Consider the following 16084-nt stretch of genomic DNA (forward strand, 5'->3'; position numbering starts at 1 on the left):
ATTTTAGTGCCAATTATTTAATTATTGATAAAAAAAAATTTTAGTGACAGCAAAAATATATAATTTTATTATAACATATAGTAATACAAAAAATATATTATTGCTACTAAAATTTGTCATTAAAAATAATTTTGTTGTAGTGTATACATTATATATATAAGATTGTTATTTTAATATACCCACGTAACAAGGTATGCATGATAAGAGAAGTATATAAATAATTATATTTTTAACCTATTTTTTTATATAAGAGGTTTTTTGAGTTTGTGTAAATTTTTTTAGAATCTAACTCTTAATCTTAGTTTATAAAAATTCTGATATTATACTTCTTTCACAAATATTTAAATTGATAAGAAAAAATATATAAATAATTATATCTTTAATATATCTAAATAGATTATTCATTCTAATTTAAAAAAAAAAACAATTTTCAACCAAATTTTTTGCCCTTTTAATAAATTATTGAGTTGGAACTTGAGATATTTTGGTTAGAACTTGAAAATTAGATTGGATGGTTAAAAAAATATTTAAAAAATATGAGAAAAATCTTAATGAGCTAAACAAGCTACTGGGTTTATTTTACGGCCAACCTATTTAATTCACAAATTAATTTGGTCGAACCTATTAAACATCTTATTTTCAAAAGCCTATTTTTTAAGACAAAAATCCGTTCATCTAAAATAGTTAAATAAAATAGCCTAACTCAACCCATTTTCTGAAGTCCTAATATTTCATTAAAAAAATATTCTAAAATCTTTATAAGGTAAAATAATCTTTCACATAATCATTTTATATTCACTTATTTATATTCTTAATTATACTTTTCCCTCCTCTGATCTTCTCTTAAACATTTATGGTTATAAATAATGTAAAGAAAAAAATTATCACTCTTATTAGCTTCCACCTATATAAGAATTAGCCCTAAAAGGAGTAATAGAAAACATGTATGGCACAAAGTTTGGTCACACACTCCAATTTGACACCTGGATAGAAAACATGATACATGTATCTTGCTTCCTCAGCTGGCTATAAATCATCAATCCACAACACCATACCCATGCAAATTCATCACAACACACTACTAAAGCCAAAAACCCTCTTACTCTTGCCCCAAAAAATAAAAAAAAAAGAAACCAATAATATAATAAAATGGCCAATTTTTCCATACTAGTCTTTCTCCTTCTTCTCTTCACCACCAACACTTTCTCCCTCCAACAAGAAATAGAGCTACTAAAAATGACCCAAACCCAAGTTTCACAAATCATGAACAATTTGTTAGGGAAACTTGGAAATGAAGCCATGCTAGTTGTTGATGATCATTCACACCAAAATTATTCAAGTACTAGTGTGGCTCTAAGAGATTGTGCTAATCTCTATGAGGAGAGTGAGTATAGGCTTTCTTACATGATGAACTCAATGAATAGTAGCTATTATTATTATGACAATGATGATGCACTTTCTTGGGTTAGTGCTTTGATGACAAACCAACAAACTTGTTTGGATGGATTGAAGGAAAAAGGGTATGTTGGTGCTCATGATGAGGTTTTGGAAAATGGAAACTTGACCATGTTGCTTGGCCAAGCTCTTGATTTGTATGCTAAGAGAAAAGGCAAAGCAAAACCAAAAGGTGAGAGTATATATTTACTTAACTTTAATTTGTAGTATTTTAATTTCTTGTCTATTAATTAGTATTATTTAAACATAATTATTTTTTATATTTTATGTTGATATATATGTATTGTTTGATTTTTATTGGATCTATCAGATATGAGATATATTTTTATATATGTAAATAAATAATATATCAATTTAAAATATTTTATGGTAACTATATATTTTTATAAAGAATTGTTTGTTTGACTAAAGTAACATATCATTAAAAATTTAATTTATCTAAATATGCATTATTATTAATGTTTTGAGATATACATTTCTCATGATATATTGTATGAAATGATCTCTTTTATTTCTCTGCACTTTCTAGTCATGATCACTCTCAATCACTTCCATGAAGTGATTTTATTGATCAGGTAGGGATTAGGGAATCTTCTATTTGTAATATAAATGTCCGTATCATGATTGACATATTAAAGCCAAAAAGTCAATCTATATCTTCTGATATTAAACTAAATGTTACGTATATGAGATGGATATACCACGTACAATATAAAAAAAAAAGAAATCAATTTTTAGCAAATGTTTATTAGTAATAATATAATAATTATTATTATTATATATTTTATTTAATTTATAATTTTATGATTATTATTATTATTATATATTTTTTGTTAATATTAAATTTTTTTATGAATAATGCATAATTATTATTAAATTTTTTAATAATAAAATATAAGATAATTAATATTTAATTACTAATAAATATATTAATACTTATTTTTATTAGCGTTAAAAATAAGATAAATAACCGTTAAAAATAATTTTTCAAGCTGTAGTAGTTCACCATTCCACATGTGGCAAAACAAGGCAGCGTTTCCTTTAAAAATATATATTTCAATATTATGTTATTACAAGCTGCATTTCAGACTCTACACGTACGTGTGTGTTACTACTCTTTATACCCATGTATGTTGATATAAATACAATATATATTTTGGATTTATGCTTATTTTGATCTCATGTGTATATATGAGTTATTTTGGTGGTATATATATATTTTTTAGAAATAATAGGTGGTAACACTTTTCGATTGGAATTAGTATGAGCTTTTTTTTTTTTTTTTACTTTTTCCTCCCTAGCTAGTATTGTTCATATCTTTTTATAGGTCAAAATTAGTCTTGTAGATACTCATATAAATTAAATGAGTTTTTTTATTGACATGAGTTAAATTATTATTTTATAAGATTTTAAAAGATTAAGTTAATTCATATATATTACTTTTAAATTATATATTTTGATTTACAAAATTTATCAAAACTAAGACCACTCACAAATATATTTACACGGACCAAATCAAGCGTACATTAATCCAATATATTTTAATGTGTGTTTTATTTTCACATTATAAAGATTATTGAGCATATATATATATACGTGTAATAATACACAAATTGAAGTGTCCTGTTACACACACACATATACAGACTAGTAGTCAAATTGCATTTCTCTTTTATTTTGTGATCCTTTAATCTTATTATTTAATTTATATTATGTATATTATTTAATTTGAACTTGCCTCTTCCTGCATTTATTAAAGGATAGCTACGACTCACTCTTTTATGGAAAAAAAAAAAAAGAGGTCATTATTGTTACATATTCATGAATATATAGAGGGTGGAATATGGTTCTTTAGTACATGAAACAAACAAAAGAAATCAAGAACAGCTGAGTGGGATATGCAATAATAAGATCATAATTATTGGTGTAACTTAATTATTAGTAACCAAAATTGAACACCAAATAAATAATATAATATTATTTAAGTGGTGGTAAGTGGTAACTATTTGGTCCCTTCTATCTGAAAGGAAAAAAGGATATATTCTCTGTTATCCCCATACTCATAACTTGGTCAAATTAAATGAAAATTTATATAAATTTGGTAATTTAGGTAGCATTTTTTGTTCATGTTTTGAGGTTAAGTCAGAAAGGAGAAAGGATGATGTAGAGGCATGAGCCTTAAATTTTTAAAAGAAATACAAAACAAAAAAATAGAAAAATGAGCCGCGGTATTTATAAATGCGTCTCCTACCTTCTTTTTCTTTTTCCAATTAATTAATGTTTTAAAAAATACAAAAAGAAAGGGGAATAAAGTTACGTAGTTGTGTGTTTGCTATTTTAAGTTTTCAATGAATAGAAAGATGATAGATTAAATCTTGTCTATATAGATAAAACTTTTTTATCTTTTCTTTTATAGTTTTATCCAAACATATATATGTATCTTAGTAATTTTTTTATATTTCCATTAAAAAGCAGTTGTTAAATGAGACAATTTTATATAAAACTTTTAAAGACAAGGAAAATATTATTAAAGGCAACGAAAATATTATTAAAGACAATTTAAAAAAAAATACTAGCTAGCAACTAACACTTTTTATTAATATTAGTCAATATTTTAGTTAATATTTTATTTTTATACTATTAAAACTTAAAATTTAAAGTTTAGGAGTTTAAAATTTAGTTTTTAGTTTTTAGTATTTAGATTTAATTAAATATTAATAAAATATAAATTTTATTAATTATATAGTATTGCTAAAAACAAAATAAAAAATAAAAACTGAAAACAAACTTTTATAACTTTCATTATTTTTCTTTTTTATTATAAAATCTTAAAAAATAGAAAATATTAAAAGTAAAAATATGTTCAAATTTTCGTTTTCATTTACTTCTAAATATTATTATATCAATGTGATTGTACTTGATTTATTATTTATTATGACAATATAATATTAATTTAATATCTTAATTAATTAAAATCCTGTCTTATAGGAGCAGCAGAGAGAGCATTTTCCAGATCATCAAGTAATGGTGGAATAATGTTAGCATCATGGAATCCATCAACATCGAAAGCAGACTTCATAGTATCACAAGATGGGTCAGGAACACACAGAACAATAAGAGATGCAGTGGAAGCACTTGCTTCAAGGGGTAGCAAGAATGAAGAAAGAAGAATTATTTATGTTAGAGCAGGTGTGTACGATGAGAAGGTTGTGATTGGACCCAAATTGCAGAATGTGATGTTTGTTGGAGATGGCATGGACAGAACCATTGTCACTGGAAGCAGAAGTGCTGCTGATGGTTCTTCTACTCTTGGTTCAGCCACATTTGGTAAGACTAGCAACACTTTTTTCATTCTCATCACAAATTGCTCAACTCTTTAACAACGTGCATACCGTCACTACAAAAAATAAAAAAATAATTGTTGATAAAAAAAATAAATTTATCGATAAATTTATCAATAATCTACTATTTTTTTGTAGTGAGTAATAATTTCTATAATTTAATATATATTTTATTTTTTCTCCTCCCCTTTTTTCATATTTAATTTTGACAATTTTACAATAATATTATCTATTAAATTTCTCAACCAAAAGTCAATTAACATCCAATTTTTACATAAAAAAAAATTGTACAACTTTATTTTAGTTCCCAAGCAATGAGTGCCTTTATTTTAAATATTTTATCTATCACTCAAAAAATTCTTGTCTTATACCACTCAACACTGAAATATTTTCATAACATATTTTAAGAATGATTTTTGCAATATAAATACGTTACATTTTACTAATGAAAAAGTATAATTAAAAAGCTAACTTTTAATTAGAAAATATTAGTCAACGTTAAGTAAATTAAAATCTAACGTTAAGAGAATTTATAATTTAAGATTTTAAATTTAATATAATAAAATAATAATTTAATTTTGATATATTCACAGCATAAAATATTTTACACAATCGTATAATCACATTCGTTTTGTTAGATAATTATTTGTGTAGTTAACGTAGAGGATAAATATATAATTATTTTTATTCACGTGACGTTAACTGATATTAACAAAAAAAAGTTAATTTTTTAGTATTGGTCTTTATTGATCGAACTAATTAAACAAATTTTGTACAAAAATAGATATATCTGGAGATGGATTTTGGGCAAGAGACATGACATTTGAAAACACAGCAGGACCGAGAAAGCACCAAGCAGTAGCACTAAAATCAGGTTCAGATTTTTCAGTTTTCTACAGATGCAGATTCAGAGGATACCAAGACACACTCTATGTCTATGCTAACCGCCAATTCTACCGAGATTGCCAAATCTATGGAACCATAGACTTCATCTTCGGAGATGCCACAGTTGTCATTCAAAACAGTGACATCTATGTGAGAAAACCAATGTCGTCCCAATCAAACTATATAACAGCACAAGGGAGAGAAAATCCTAAAAAACCAACTGGGATTTCAATAATCAATTGTAAGGTTAGGCCAACAAGTGATTTTGTTACATCTGAGAGTTCAATCAAGACATTCTTGGGTAGGCCTTGGAAGAAGTACTCTAGGACTGTGGTGATGAAGAGTGATTTGGATGGTTTGATTGATCCGAAAGGGTGGGGGCCATGGGACGGTGAATTTGCAATTAGGACTTTGTATTATGGTGAGTATATGAATTATGGGAGTGGTGCTTCTTTAAGGAATAGGGTTAATTGGCCTGGCTTTCATGTTTTGAATAGTGCTAATGAGGCTTATCCTTTTAGTGTTGGTGAGTTCTTGCAAGGTGCTAGGTGGATTCCAGCTTCTGGGGTTCCATTTTCCTCTGGGATCTAATAATAATAAAAATAAATGTATTTTACTATATATTTATCCAAAACATATAATAATATTCTATAATTTGAAAATTTTTCTTTGGTTCTTAATGGTGCGGAATTCAAAATCTACAACCTAACCGATAAGTGCATCGGGTCGTACCAAGTAATACCTCAAGTGAATGAGGGTCGATTCCATGAGAATTAATGGACTAAACAACAATAGTTGAATGATTTACTTAGTCAGATTAGTAGAAATGGTGTTTTGAGAGTTTAATTGCATTAAATCGTAAATTCAGAAAATTTGAAAGCAAACAATAAACTTTATGTGAAAGCTATTAGAGAAAACAGTTAAGATTTTAAAGTTGTTTATTTTCTTATTTCTATTTCTTACCAACTATTTTAATCATACAATATTCAATTCATAACAAACTATATTTGACTAAACCCTAATTTCTTAATAATTTAGTCTCCTATAACCTAGTTAAATGTCAATTCCTTAGTCACTTAATTTTAATTAGAGGGTTATATATAAGTCCAATTCTAGTTTATTAACCACAAAACCCTAATTATCCAAATATAAGAGAATTATATGTCACGTATCCCTAGTCCAGATAATTAGTGATTCAGAAGAATTTTTTTTAAACTGTTGTTCAAATAAATTATTTTTTCAAGATTTAGCAAGAACACAATTAGAATGAGAGTTATTCTTCCGATCTATCCAAATCCTTAAGATGAAGAACGTAAACAAATTCTTGAAAATGAAATTAATACATTAATTAAAATAGAAGAATAATAATATTAATCCATAGAATAAACAGAACTCCTATCTTTAACAAAGGAGATTTAGTTCCTCATAGTGAAAATAAATTCTAGTAGAAAAAAATTGTAAAAAGTGAGAAAGAAGAAGAGGAAAAGAAGAAGGAGAAGAAGAGATATCTTTTTTTTTATATCTAACTCTAATTAATGTAAAATATATTTTCTAAAAACTAATTAATATCTTTTATAATTGGGAATAGAATAAAATTTAAATCAAGAGAAAGGAAAAACCACGTTGCTTGCTCTCAGAAAAGGTGGGGATCACTCTGAATTCTTGAGCTTGCACCAAACTTAAGTTGGGCCAAGTTTGGCTCCACTGTGGCCAAAACAAATGGGAGAACATGATGATTCTGGCGTCAAACTTGAGTTGGGTCAAGTTTGGCGCCACCATGGCCATATCTAATGAAGGTTGTATGAGATTCTGGCGCCAAACTTGAGGCAATTGGAGTTTGGTGTCACTATATATGGTCATATACCACTGTGAACTCTTTGTGAGGCGCCACTTTTTGCTCTAAATCTAGAGAGTAATTATAAACTATTATATATTGTTGGAAAGTTTTGGACGTTAGTTTTTAATGTCGTTAAAACCGCATCAATTAGACCTTTAATTTGTAACTCAAGTTATGCTCGTTAGAGTGAGAAGAGGTCAGGATTAACAACATCATCTTCTTTCTTCTTCTTTTTTTACACAAATTCTATCAAACTTGTCTGAATGCCACCTGTAATTTAAAACATCTAAATCTTGATTTAATTCAATAATTTCACATACAAATTTACTAAAAAAAATGCTCACGCATCACTTAACTATTTAAGTCATTAGTTTAAATAATTCTTAACATATGAGTAAGTTATCGTTTACAGGAATTGTTTAAATTAATTACTTGAATGATTTAAAATTGATTAGATTAATTATTTAAATGATTAAAAATTAGTTAAAAATTTTCGAATTGTGAAAGAGTATTTTATTTTTCGGACAAATGATTAAGGGTCAAAAAGAGTAAAAATAAAAGATATATAATTAATTAGTTGATGAAATTTATTGGAAGATAATGATGTTAATTAGTGGATATATAATTAATTAGCATGCATGTGATGTTATGTTAATTGTTATAGCAATTATAATGACTATGTGTTACTACTAATAGTAGGAAATGGTGTTGTGGCTATATAGCTTGGTTATTGATGAGTATATTGGTATATATATAGCTTAATTGGTTAAATAATGGAATATGCATATAGTAATAATGTATTTTAATTTTATTTTTTCTAATTTAATTTTAATTTTTTTAGTGTTAGAAGAGAACTAGGGTTCGAAGTAGACGCGTAACAATATGGATTTTTTATCATTATCTTTTATTTTACGATTTTCTTATGCATATATATTTTTTATAATAGATATTATTTTGATATCAATATTTTTTTAACAATGAATTTTTTAATTAAAAAAGTCATTTAAATATAAAATTAATTAATAATAATTACATTTTTATATGGATATTAAAGGTGTTAGAAGCAAAAACTATATGGTATGTACATCAATAAGAATGTAATCGGGTTAAGTTGGTTTGGATTGAGTGGAATGTATGTATCTGAATCAATTAAGATAGAATGAGTCTGTTTATTAGACTGGGGTTTGGTTTCATTAATTGGAATTACAAATAAACATTATAACATATTAAAACTACACATTAACATTAAAAATTAATCCTACAAATTATGTTTTTTTATATTAAATATGTGGATATGATTGAATTCGAAATTCAATCGTATCCAAATAAGAGCAGGTCTAATTAAATTTTATTTGATTATCATCGATTATCTGTCAAACACTATAATTGATTAAATTAAATTAGTTAATTTTGGTCAAATAATTGTGTTACTAACTCTACTTACCCCGCTTTAATAGAATTGAGTTTAAGTAAATCTAACTCGATTTCAAAAATTAGTTTATAAAATAAAAAAATCTTATACTTATAAACTTTTAAACATTTTATTTTTAAAAAATATGGAACTTGAAATAACCAAAAAATCATATTCGAGTATTTATTTAATTTCGTACAACAGTTAAATCCCTGACCACTTCGCTCCATTAATTTTTAACAAAATTGTCTTATATGTTGTGTTAATTTGCCACATCACACTTTAAGTGACACATGAATGAAGAGGACAAAATATTTCTTAACTCCCTCTGCGCAAAAACGATACCGTTTTTTCTAAATTATTTTTGTATCCTCTGTAATCCTAATCCAATTACATTGTGATGGTTATTAGAGGCTAAAAGAATTAGGGTTGAATCTTAACTTATTTTTCTGTTGTATAATATTTTTACTTTTTCACAAAAATTTAAGAGATATTTTTACTTTTGTCTCGTAACGAGTTGAGAGACATTTTCATTTTGTCTCATAAGTAACAGAAACATAATCGAAATAGAGAAGAAGAAATAACACCCAGATGTATCATAGTTCAGCTACTTAGTGTAATGTAGCTTACATTCAGTCTCCATCACAATAATGACAGAATTTTTACTATCTTCAACAGATTACAATTACCAACTCTTCCTTAGGATCTACCCAATCCTATCTGGGACAAATCCAGATTTTAAACCCAATCCGAATATGATTAGACCTCAATCTAGCTTTCAACAGCAAAGTGCTAACCTAACTTATAAAGGAATTCCTACAGGATCATGACACAAAACAGAAAGATGTACAAAGCAAATCTGAGACATCTTATGGTTTTTTCTCCTAGTTTTAACTCACTGTCTTTTTTCTCTCATTGGTTTTTTCTTACAAACCTCACTATGTTTGCTTTTTACAATGAGACTCAAACAGATTAAACTAAGAAAAAGAAAATACTAAATGAACTACATGAAGGAGAAGGACTCAAATAGCTTAGGTAGCTATGAGAGTGAACTCTGTGCTTTTTACTTACTCTCCTTGCCTTCAACCATTGATTGTTCATCCTTAATATAAAAAAGTGAAGCTTCCAAGATTGAATCGCGTTCAACCCTAATACTTTCTTCTTCTCCAACTTCAGAGACTAGCAGCAACTTCATTAGAGAGGAGAGAGAAGACCAAATCTGTTGCATGCAACTCACCTCTTCTCTCTCATCCTTTTTCTTCAAACTTTTTCAATCTTGACCATTGACCTTGACTTTGGCTCCAAGTTTTGATTTTGAGCGTTGATGAGCTTCTGAACCAAGTTGACTTCACATTCTCCATTGTTGCTTCTTCTATACTTGAGACCTTGTAGCTTTCTTCTTGGTTTCTTAGTGTAGCACAAAAGAAGGAAGAAACTTTTGATGTGCTTTGACCGAATGAGATTTGCTACTTGACCGAAGCCCTTCCTTTTTGCTTTGATATGGCAACAATTTTTTTGCCTTTCTTTAAAACTTATTTTTTGTGTTTTCCATTTTTTTCTTTCTTCTTCTTTAATTGAGTGATGTGACCAAACTAAGATAGAGAAGAGAGAAGTGATGGCTTTCGGTAAAAGTTTCAAGGAACTTAATTGAATTGAATTTGAAGTTCTAGTTACCAAGAGTGAGAGTAACCGTATGAGGCTTGTGGTCTTTTAGGTTTCTTTCTTTTATTCATCATACTTGGTTTATAGGCTTATGATTGGACTTGTCTTTTCTTTCTTATTTCAAGGTTCAGCCACTAAATTTTAGATCAAGCCGAATTTGAATTAATGGATATTGGGCCAATATGGGGCTTAGATTGCTTTCCTATACACTAAACAAAATTCATTAAACAAACAAACTTGTAATAATTTAATAAATATCTAATTAACATTTTAATAATATTTGATAATCATTTTAATATTAGTTTTCCAAACTCAATACATTGAAATATGTGTTCTCCTAGCTTGGCAATCTTTCGAAGCTCATCAGCTCCATGTCGTTTGAGAAGGAAAAGTGTTACCGTTGATCAAAGCATTGGAAGCGCATCCAGTGGAGAGAGGAAGCGAACGGCTAAAAGTGAAAATCTAAGGTATCAATGCGGAGCTTATGCCATTGTAGTGGAGTCTAGCATAACAAAAAATCCAAAAAAAAAGTCATTCTTCAGTTGTTCTTATTTCAAGGTAATAATAATGTTGATTGGGTTGTTGTTTCGTTTGTTGAATTGTTACGATGTTGAATGCTCGGAGATGTTATGTTGATGGTGTTCTTTTACCCTACTAAAAATGGAATATTGTGACTTCTTCTAATAGTTTGATCATGTGTTTGAATATGATACTGCTATTGAAAAGAAAAAGATTGAAAAATGTGAAGATAGAATCAAACAGTTGGAAGATTTAGTTTGTAGTTTTTTAGGGTTTTTATTCGTGGCTGCTGTTATATCAATGTTGTGGGTAGGAATAAGAAGGGTTTAGGTCACTTTAGCAGATGGAATTGAGTATTGATAGGTGTAAATTAATTACTTGGAGACTAAAGTGTATGGTCTGAAATTTGTTGGGAATCAAAATAGATAAATACTCTTTCATTTTGGAAGTGAATGTGAGGAGTCTCTCACGCGAAGTGTCCGATTTTATGATTAAGGTGGTTAAAAATGGTGTAGTCTAATCAATTTCCAAAACGCATGCAGCATAGGATATTCCTCCAAAATAATGTCATTTCTCTATAAAGGGAGTCATGGATCATTTTGTCCGTTTTATCTACGTATCACTTAACATGTGATGTGGCGAGTTAACGCGACATGTACAACAACTCCTTTAGAAGTTGACGGAATAAAATAGACTATGGACCTAAATGACTTATGGAATTAACAGTTAAAGACCAATAAAATAATTAATTTTTGTTGAGAATTAAAGTGTCTAATTTAAAAATTTTTGAGAATCAAAATGGATAAATATTCTATATTAAATGGAGTTCGAGCATGAATGACATAATGAAATTAAAGTGGATAAACTAAGTAATCGTTTGACCTGATCTTCTGAATTTAATTATAAGCAATATCAGTCTGAATCAAAGAGAGTTTCAATTAAAGTATAATTATTATTTCAGCTAACGTTAGAATAAAAAAGAAAAATTACATATATAGTTGACTTTTAAAACGTGAGTTTTTCTCTAAATATAATTCATGTATTGCTATTGTACTGTTAAGGGGTGGCAAACGGGCTAGTTCGCTCTGTCCCGTCTCACTAAAAGTTCATTATTTGATGGGTTGACTTATCTTGCTTTGTCTAGTGAGGCAATTTCGAATTTCTCTTCTATCTTGTCTAACAGTGAATTGGCGGATTAGTAAGTCTGTCAGGTGCAAGCCAATTTTTTAATTAATAAACCATTAAATATTAAATAATATATATAATTTTACAATTATTTTAATAAATCTATAATTTTTAAAAACATAAAAAATTATAATTTTTAAATTCACAAATATTAAAATCTTTATAATTTTGAATATATAATAAACATATTCATCAACTAAGTTTTTTGAAACAAAATAATAAAACTAACATTGTAAAATATAAAATAAACATTTTTCAAAACATATAATTAAATATCTTCAAGTTTCTAATCAATTAAACATAAAACCTAATTCAAATTATAACTTAAAATATCTTCAATTACAAAAAAAAAAAGACAGATCTACCAAAAAAACTCCCACACCAAAAGCCGTCAAAATCTGCGGATCAGACGATGCGAATCGGATTAGACAGACTTTTTAATTATGATGTTTTTAAAATTTTAACTCGACCCACTTCTTTTAGCAAATTACGAGGATTAGTACGTCCGACAAGTTTCGGCCCATTTTCCATTCTTATAGATATTCTAATATCCAAATCTTATTAATAATCGAAGAGTTTTAATAAAGAAAACCCAACATTATACTACTACATACTTATACATATATACATTATATTGTTAGACAACATAAACATATTAAAGTACCCTGTTAGAAACAAGAGGCTGAGAGAGTAATCTGAAAAGTGTATTATTGAGTGTGATCAAAGGTACAATATACAAAGGGTATTTATAGGTATTAAATGAATTAGAGTAATAAAGGCATAGAATCCTACAATTAATATACAGATATATTATATAAATATAGACGATACTAATTGATCTAAATTGATTCTAATGATTCTCTAACATCCCCCTCAAATTCAAGTGACAACTTGAGTTTGAAACTTATTTGAAACAACGAAATAAAGAGAAAAGAAAATTGCGTAAACTGATAAAACGGGTGTAGATGGAACTGCCGAAAGGAAGTGCAGATGGAACTGCCGCTTGTCTGAAGGAAGCACAGACGGAACTGCCGCTAGTCTGAAGGAAGCACAGACGGAACTGCCGCTAGTCTGAAGGAAGCACAGACGGAACTGCCGCTAGTCTGAAGGAAGCGCAACGGAACTGCCGCTAGTCTGAAGGAAGCGCACGGAACTGCCGCTAGTCTGAAGGAAGCACAGGCGGAACTGCCGGAAGAAAGTGCAGATGGAACTGTCGCTAGTCTGAAGGAAGCGCAGATGGAACTGCCGCTGTCTGAAGGAAGTGCAGACGGAACTACCAGGAAAAAAATGCAGACAAAACTGCCACAAGGAAACACAGACGAAACACAAACGGAACTGTCACGAGAAAACACAGATGAAACTGCCACGAGAGAGCACAAATGGAATTGCCACGAGAGAACGTAGACGGAATTGCCACGAGAGAACACAGACGGAACTGCCACGAGAGAACGCAGACGGAATTGCTGAAAGAGATCGAAAATTATATGATTTCTTCATGAGAATAGGTAAGTAGCGGATGACAATTGTGTTTGATCATTCAACTTGAAAAAAAAAACACAAGATAGAAAAATAGGCTAGTCGGTGAGGTGAAAAAGCAGAATGACAAAAGGGAAAGAAGAAAGGCGTAGAAAAAAAATATAAAAATTACGGTGATTTCACACAAAGAAAACAACATATCCTCTTCAAAGAGGATATCATGGCTCTGATACCATATTAGAAACAAGAGGCTGAGAGAGTAATCTGAAAAATGTATTATTAAGTGTGATCAAAGGTACAATATATAAATGGTATTTATAGGTGCTAAATGAATCAGAGTAATAAAGACATAAAATCCTACAATTAATATACAAATATACTATATAAATATAGATGATACTAATCGATCTAAATTAATTCTAATGATTCTCTAACATGCCCAAACTTTTTATTTTTGTCACATATTTTCTGTCTATAAATAAAGGAAATTAAAACAAAGTACTATTCAACACCTTGATAGTTAAGTTATCAAATGTTTTTCAAATTTATAAAAGCATGAACATGGTGGTGAAAATTAATTGTCAGTAGTGAAGAATCATTTAGCGGTTACTTTTGGAAGTTTCTTCCAAAATGAATGAACCATCCTTATTAGCATTTCCCCAATGGCTTATGATTCAATATGCCAATGAAATCCAAAACTATAAAAACAAGACATTTTGTTCACCATTTTGTCTGTAACTTGCTATAGTATAAACACGTACATAACCTTACCAATTGCCAAATCACTCTTTCACCTACTTTACCTTCCTTGCACGTAGTTTAGATCGTCAAACTTCTGGCATTTAATTAGATAGATAGCTCCTAAAATGATATGTTTCAGAGATAGCTAACAAATAATAATATTTAATGCCTCATGCATGAATCAAAGTGGCCAGTGACCGAATTGGCATCATCCCCTTTGAGAAGTAAATAAGGTGCAATCACTTGAATCGGAAGGAAGACTTAATTAATTGTCTTTGAATTGAATTGAATATATAACATTAATTATTGAATGTTTCAAAGATATCCTACTTTTATGTATGCAATAGTTCATTTACCAATATTACATTTTTAAATAAAATTTAAATTTTGTGGCGGATTAAACTTTGACTTGATTATATGAAAGATATTGTTGAGAAACAAAAGAAAATGTAACTATTATTTAATAAAATAAGATAAAAATTTACATATAGTTGTATGTTTTTATATAAAATTAATAATTTTTTTTGTGACTATATAAAATTGATAATTTAGGGTTGTTATATGATAATTTAGTCAAATCTGTTAAATTATCTAATGATTTTTAATTATTAATTTTACATAAAAATAACTACATTTGAGTTTTCACCACAAAATAAAGAGTAAATTAAAATCGCACCCTATTTTTGAATGCACCGACAAAAATAACCTTTATTTCTTATAACAATAAAAATATCCTCAAAATATTATAAAATACAACTAAAATAATCAAAATAATATTATTATTTTTAAAAATAAAAAACAAATTTTGTGTTTGACAAAATTGGTTATACATTTGATCCAAAAATTTGTAAGAATATTTAGATAATTATTTAAAAATTATATTAAAAAAATTGGAGAAAAATTTAACTTCTAGAAAGTTTTTATTTTTTAAAATTATTTGTGATCGTTGATTAAAAAATTGTAAATAAAATATACTTGACATAAAATTATCAAATTTTAAAGATAAAATTATTTTTTTAATTATGTTTGAAAAAAATAATCAAAATTTAATATTTAAACCACTTTTTGATAATGTATTTAATATTATATATTTTTATCAGGGTAAAAAACCGAAATGAGCCAAGGAGAGCTCAAAATTACCTAATTCAGCCAAATGAAAAATCAATACATGAATCAACCAGGACGAATTAATATATAATTCGAATCAATATGATTCGAATTATATTTACATGTAATTCGAATTGATATGATTCGAATTACTAGGAAGCCAAGAATCCAATGAAGTTCGAAACAACTTGTTTCGATTTACATCAACGTAATTCGAATTTACTTAATTCGAATTACTAGGAGAAGTGGATTGTAGGGAGGTTCGAATCTACTTGATTCGAATTAGGTGAAATTTGAGTTGCATAGTAATTCGAATCAACTTGATTCGAATTACAAGGAGTTCGGCTATAAAAGGAGTTCGAGCCAACTTCATTCGAATCACTTTCTCATTCTCCAACCCCACCAAATCCCAGAGAAGAAGACCAACGTTCAGTACGAGTGCGACCAGAGCGGCTGTTTCTGTCG

General features: G+C 28.1%; 1 protein-coding gene across 2 annotated transcripts; it reads left to right on the forward strand.

Annotated features, from left to right (window-relative positions):
• Window positions 1-1045: 1045 nt before the first annotated feature.
• LOC112752449 (pectinesterase) lies at window positions 1046-6343 on the forward strand. Of its 2 annotated transcripts, none has more exons than XM_025801547.3 (3): window positions 1046-1627; window positions 4450-4782; window positions 5581-6343. In XM_025801547.3, the coding sequence occupies exons 1-3, from the start codon at window positions 1150-1152 to the stop codon at window positions 6270-6272; spliced, it is 1503 nt and encodes a 500-aa protein (XP_025657332.1). In that variant the 5' UTR covers window positions 1046-1149; the 3' UTR covers window positions 6273-6343. The 2 variants fall into 2 exon arrangements, with proteins under 2 accessions (XP_025657332.1, XP_025657331.1); XM_025801546.3 differs by having other exon boundaries at window positions 1049-1627; window positions 4444-4782.
• The last annotated feature ends 9741 nt before the right edge of the window (window positions 6344-16084 follow it).

The sequence above is a fragment of the Arachis hypogaea genome, chromosome 2 (assembly GCF_003086295.3).
Source record: "Arachis hypogaea cultivar Tifrunner chromosome 2, arahy.Tifrunner.gnm2.J5K5, whole genome shotgun sequence".
NCBI classification, from domain to species: domain Eukaryota; kingdom Viridiplantae; phylum Streptophyta; class Magnoliopsida; order Fabales; family Fabaceae; genus Arachis; species Arachis hypogaea.

What these genes read in the sequence shown, in the direction of transcription:
- LOC112752449 (XM_025801546.3), top strand. Translation starts at nt 1,150, where the DNA reads ATGGCCAATTTTTCCATACTAGTCTTTCTCCTTCTTCTCTTCACCACC. An exon ending in AGGCAAAGCAAAACCAAAAG is followed by an intron (nt 1,628 to 4,443) that starts GTGAGAGTATAT and finishes CCTGTCTTATAG; the next exon opens with GAGCAGCAGAGAGAGCATTT. An exon ending in TCTTGGTTCAGCCACATTTG is followed by an intron (nt 4,783 to 5,580) that starts GTAAGACTAGCA and finishes GTACAAAAATAG; the next exon opens with ATATATCTGGAGATGGATTT.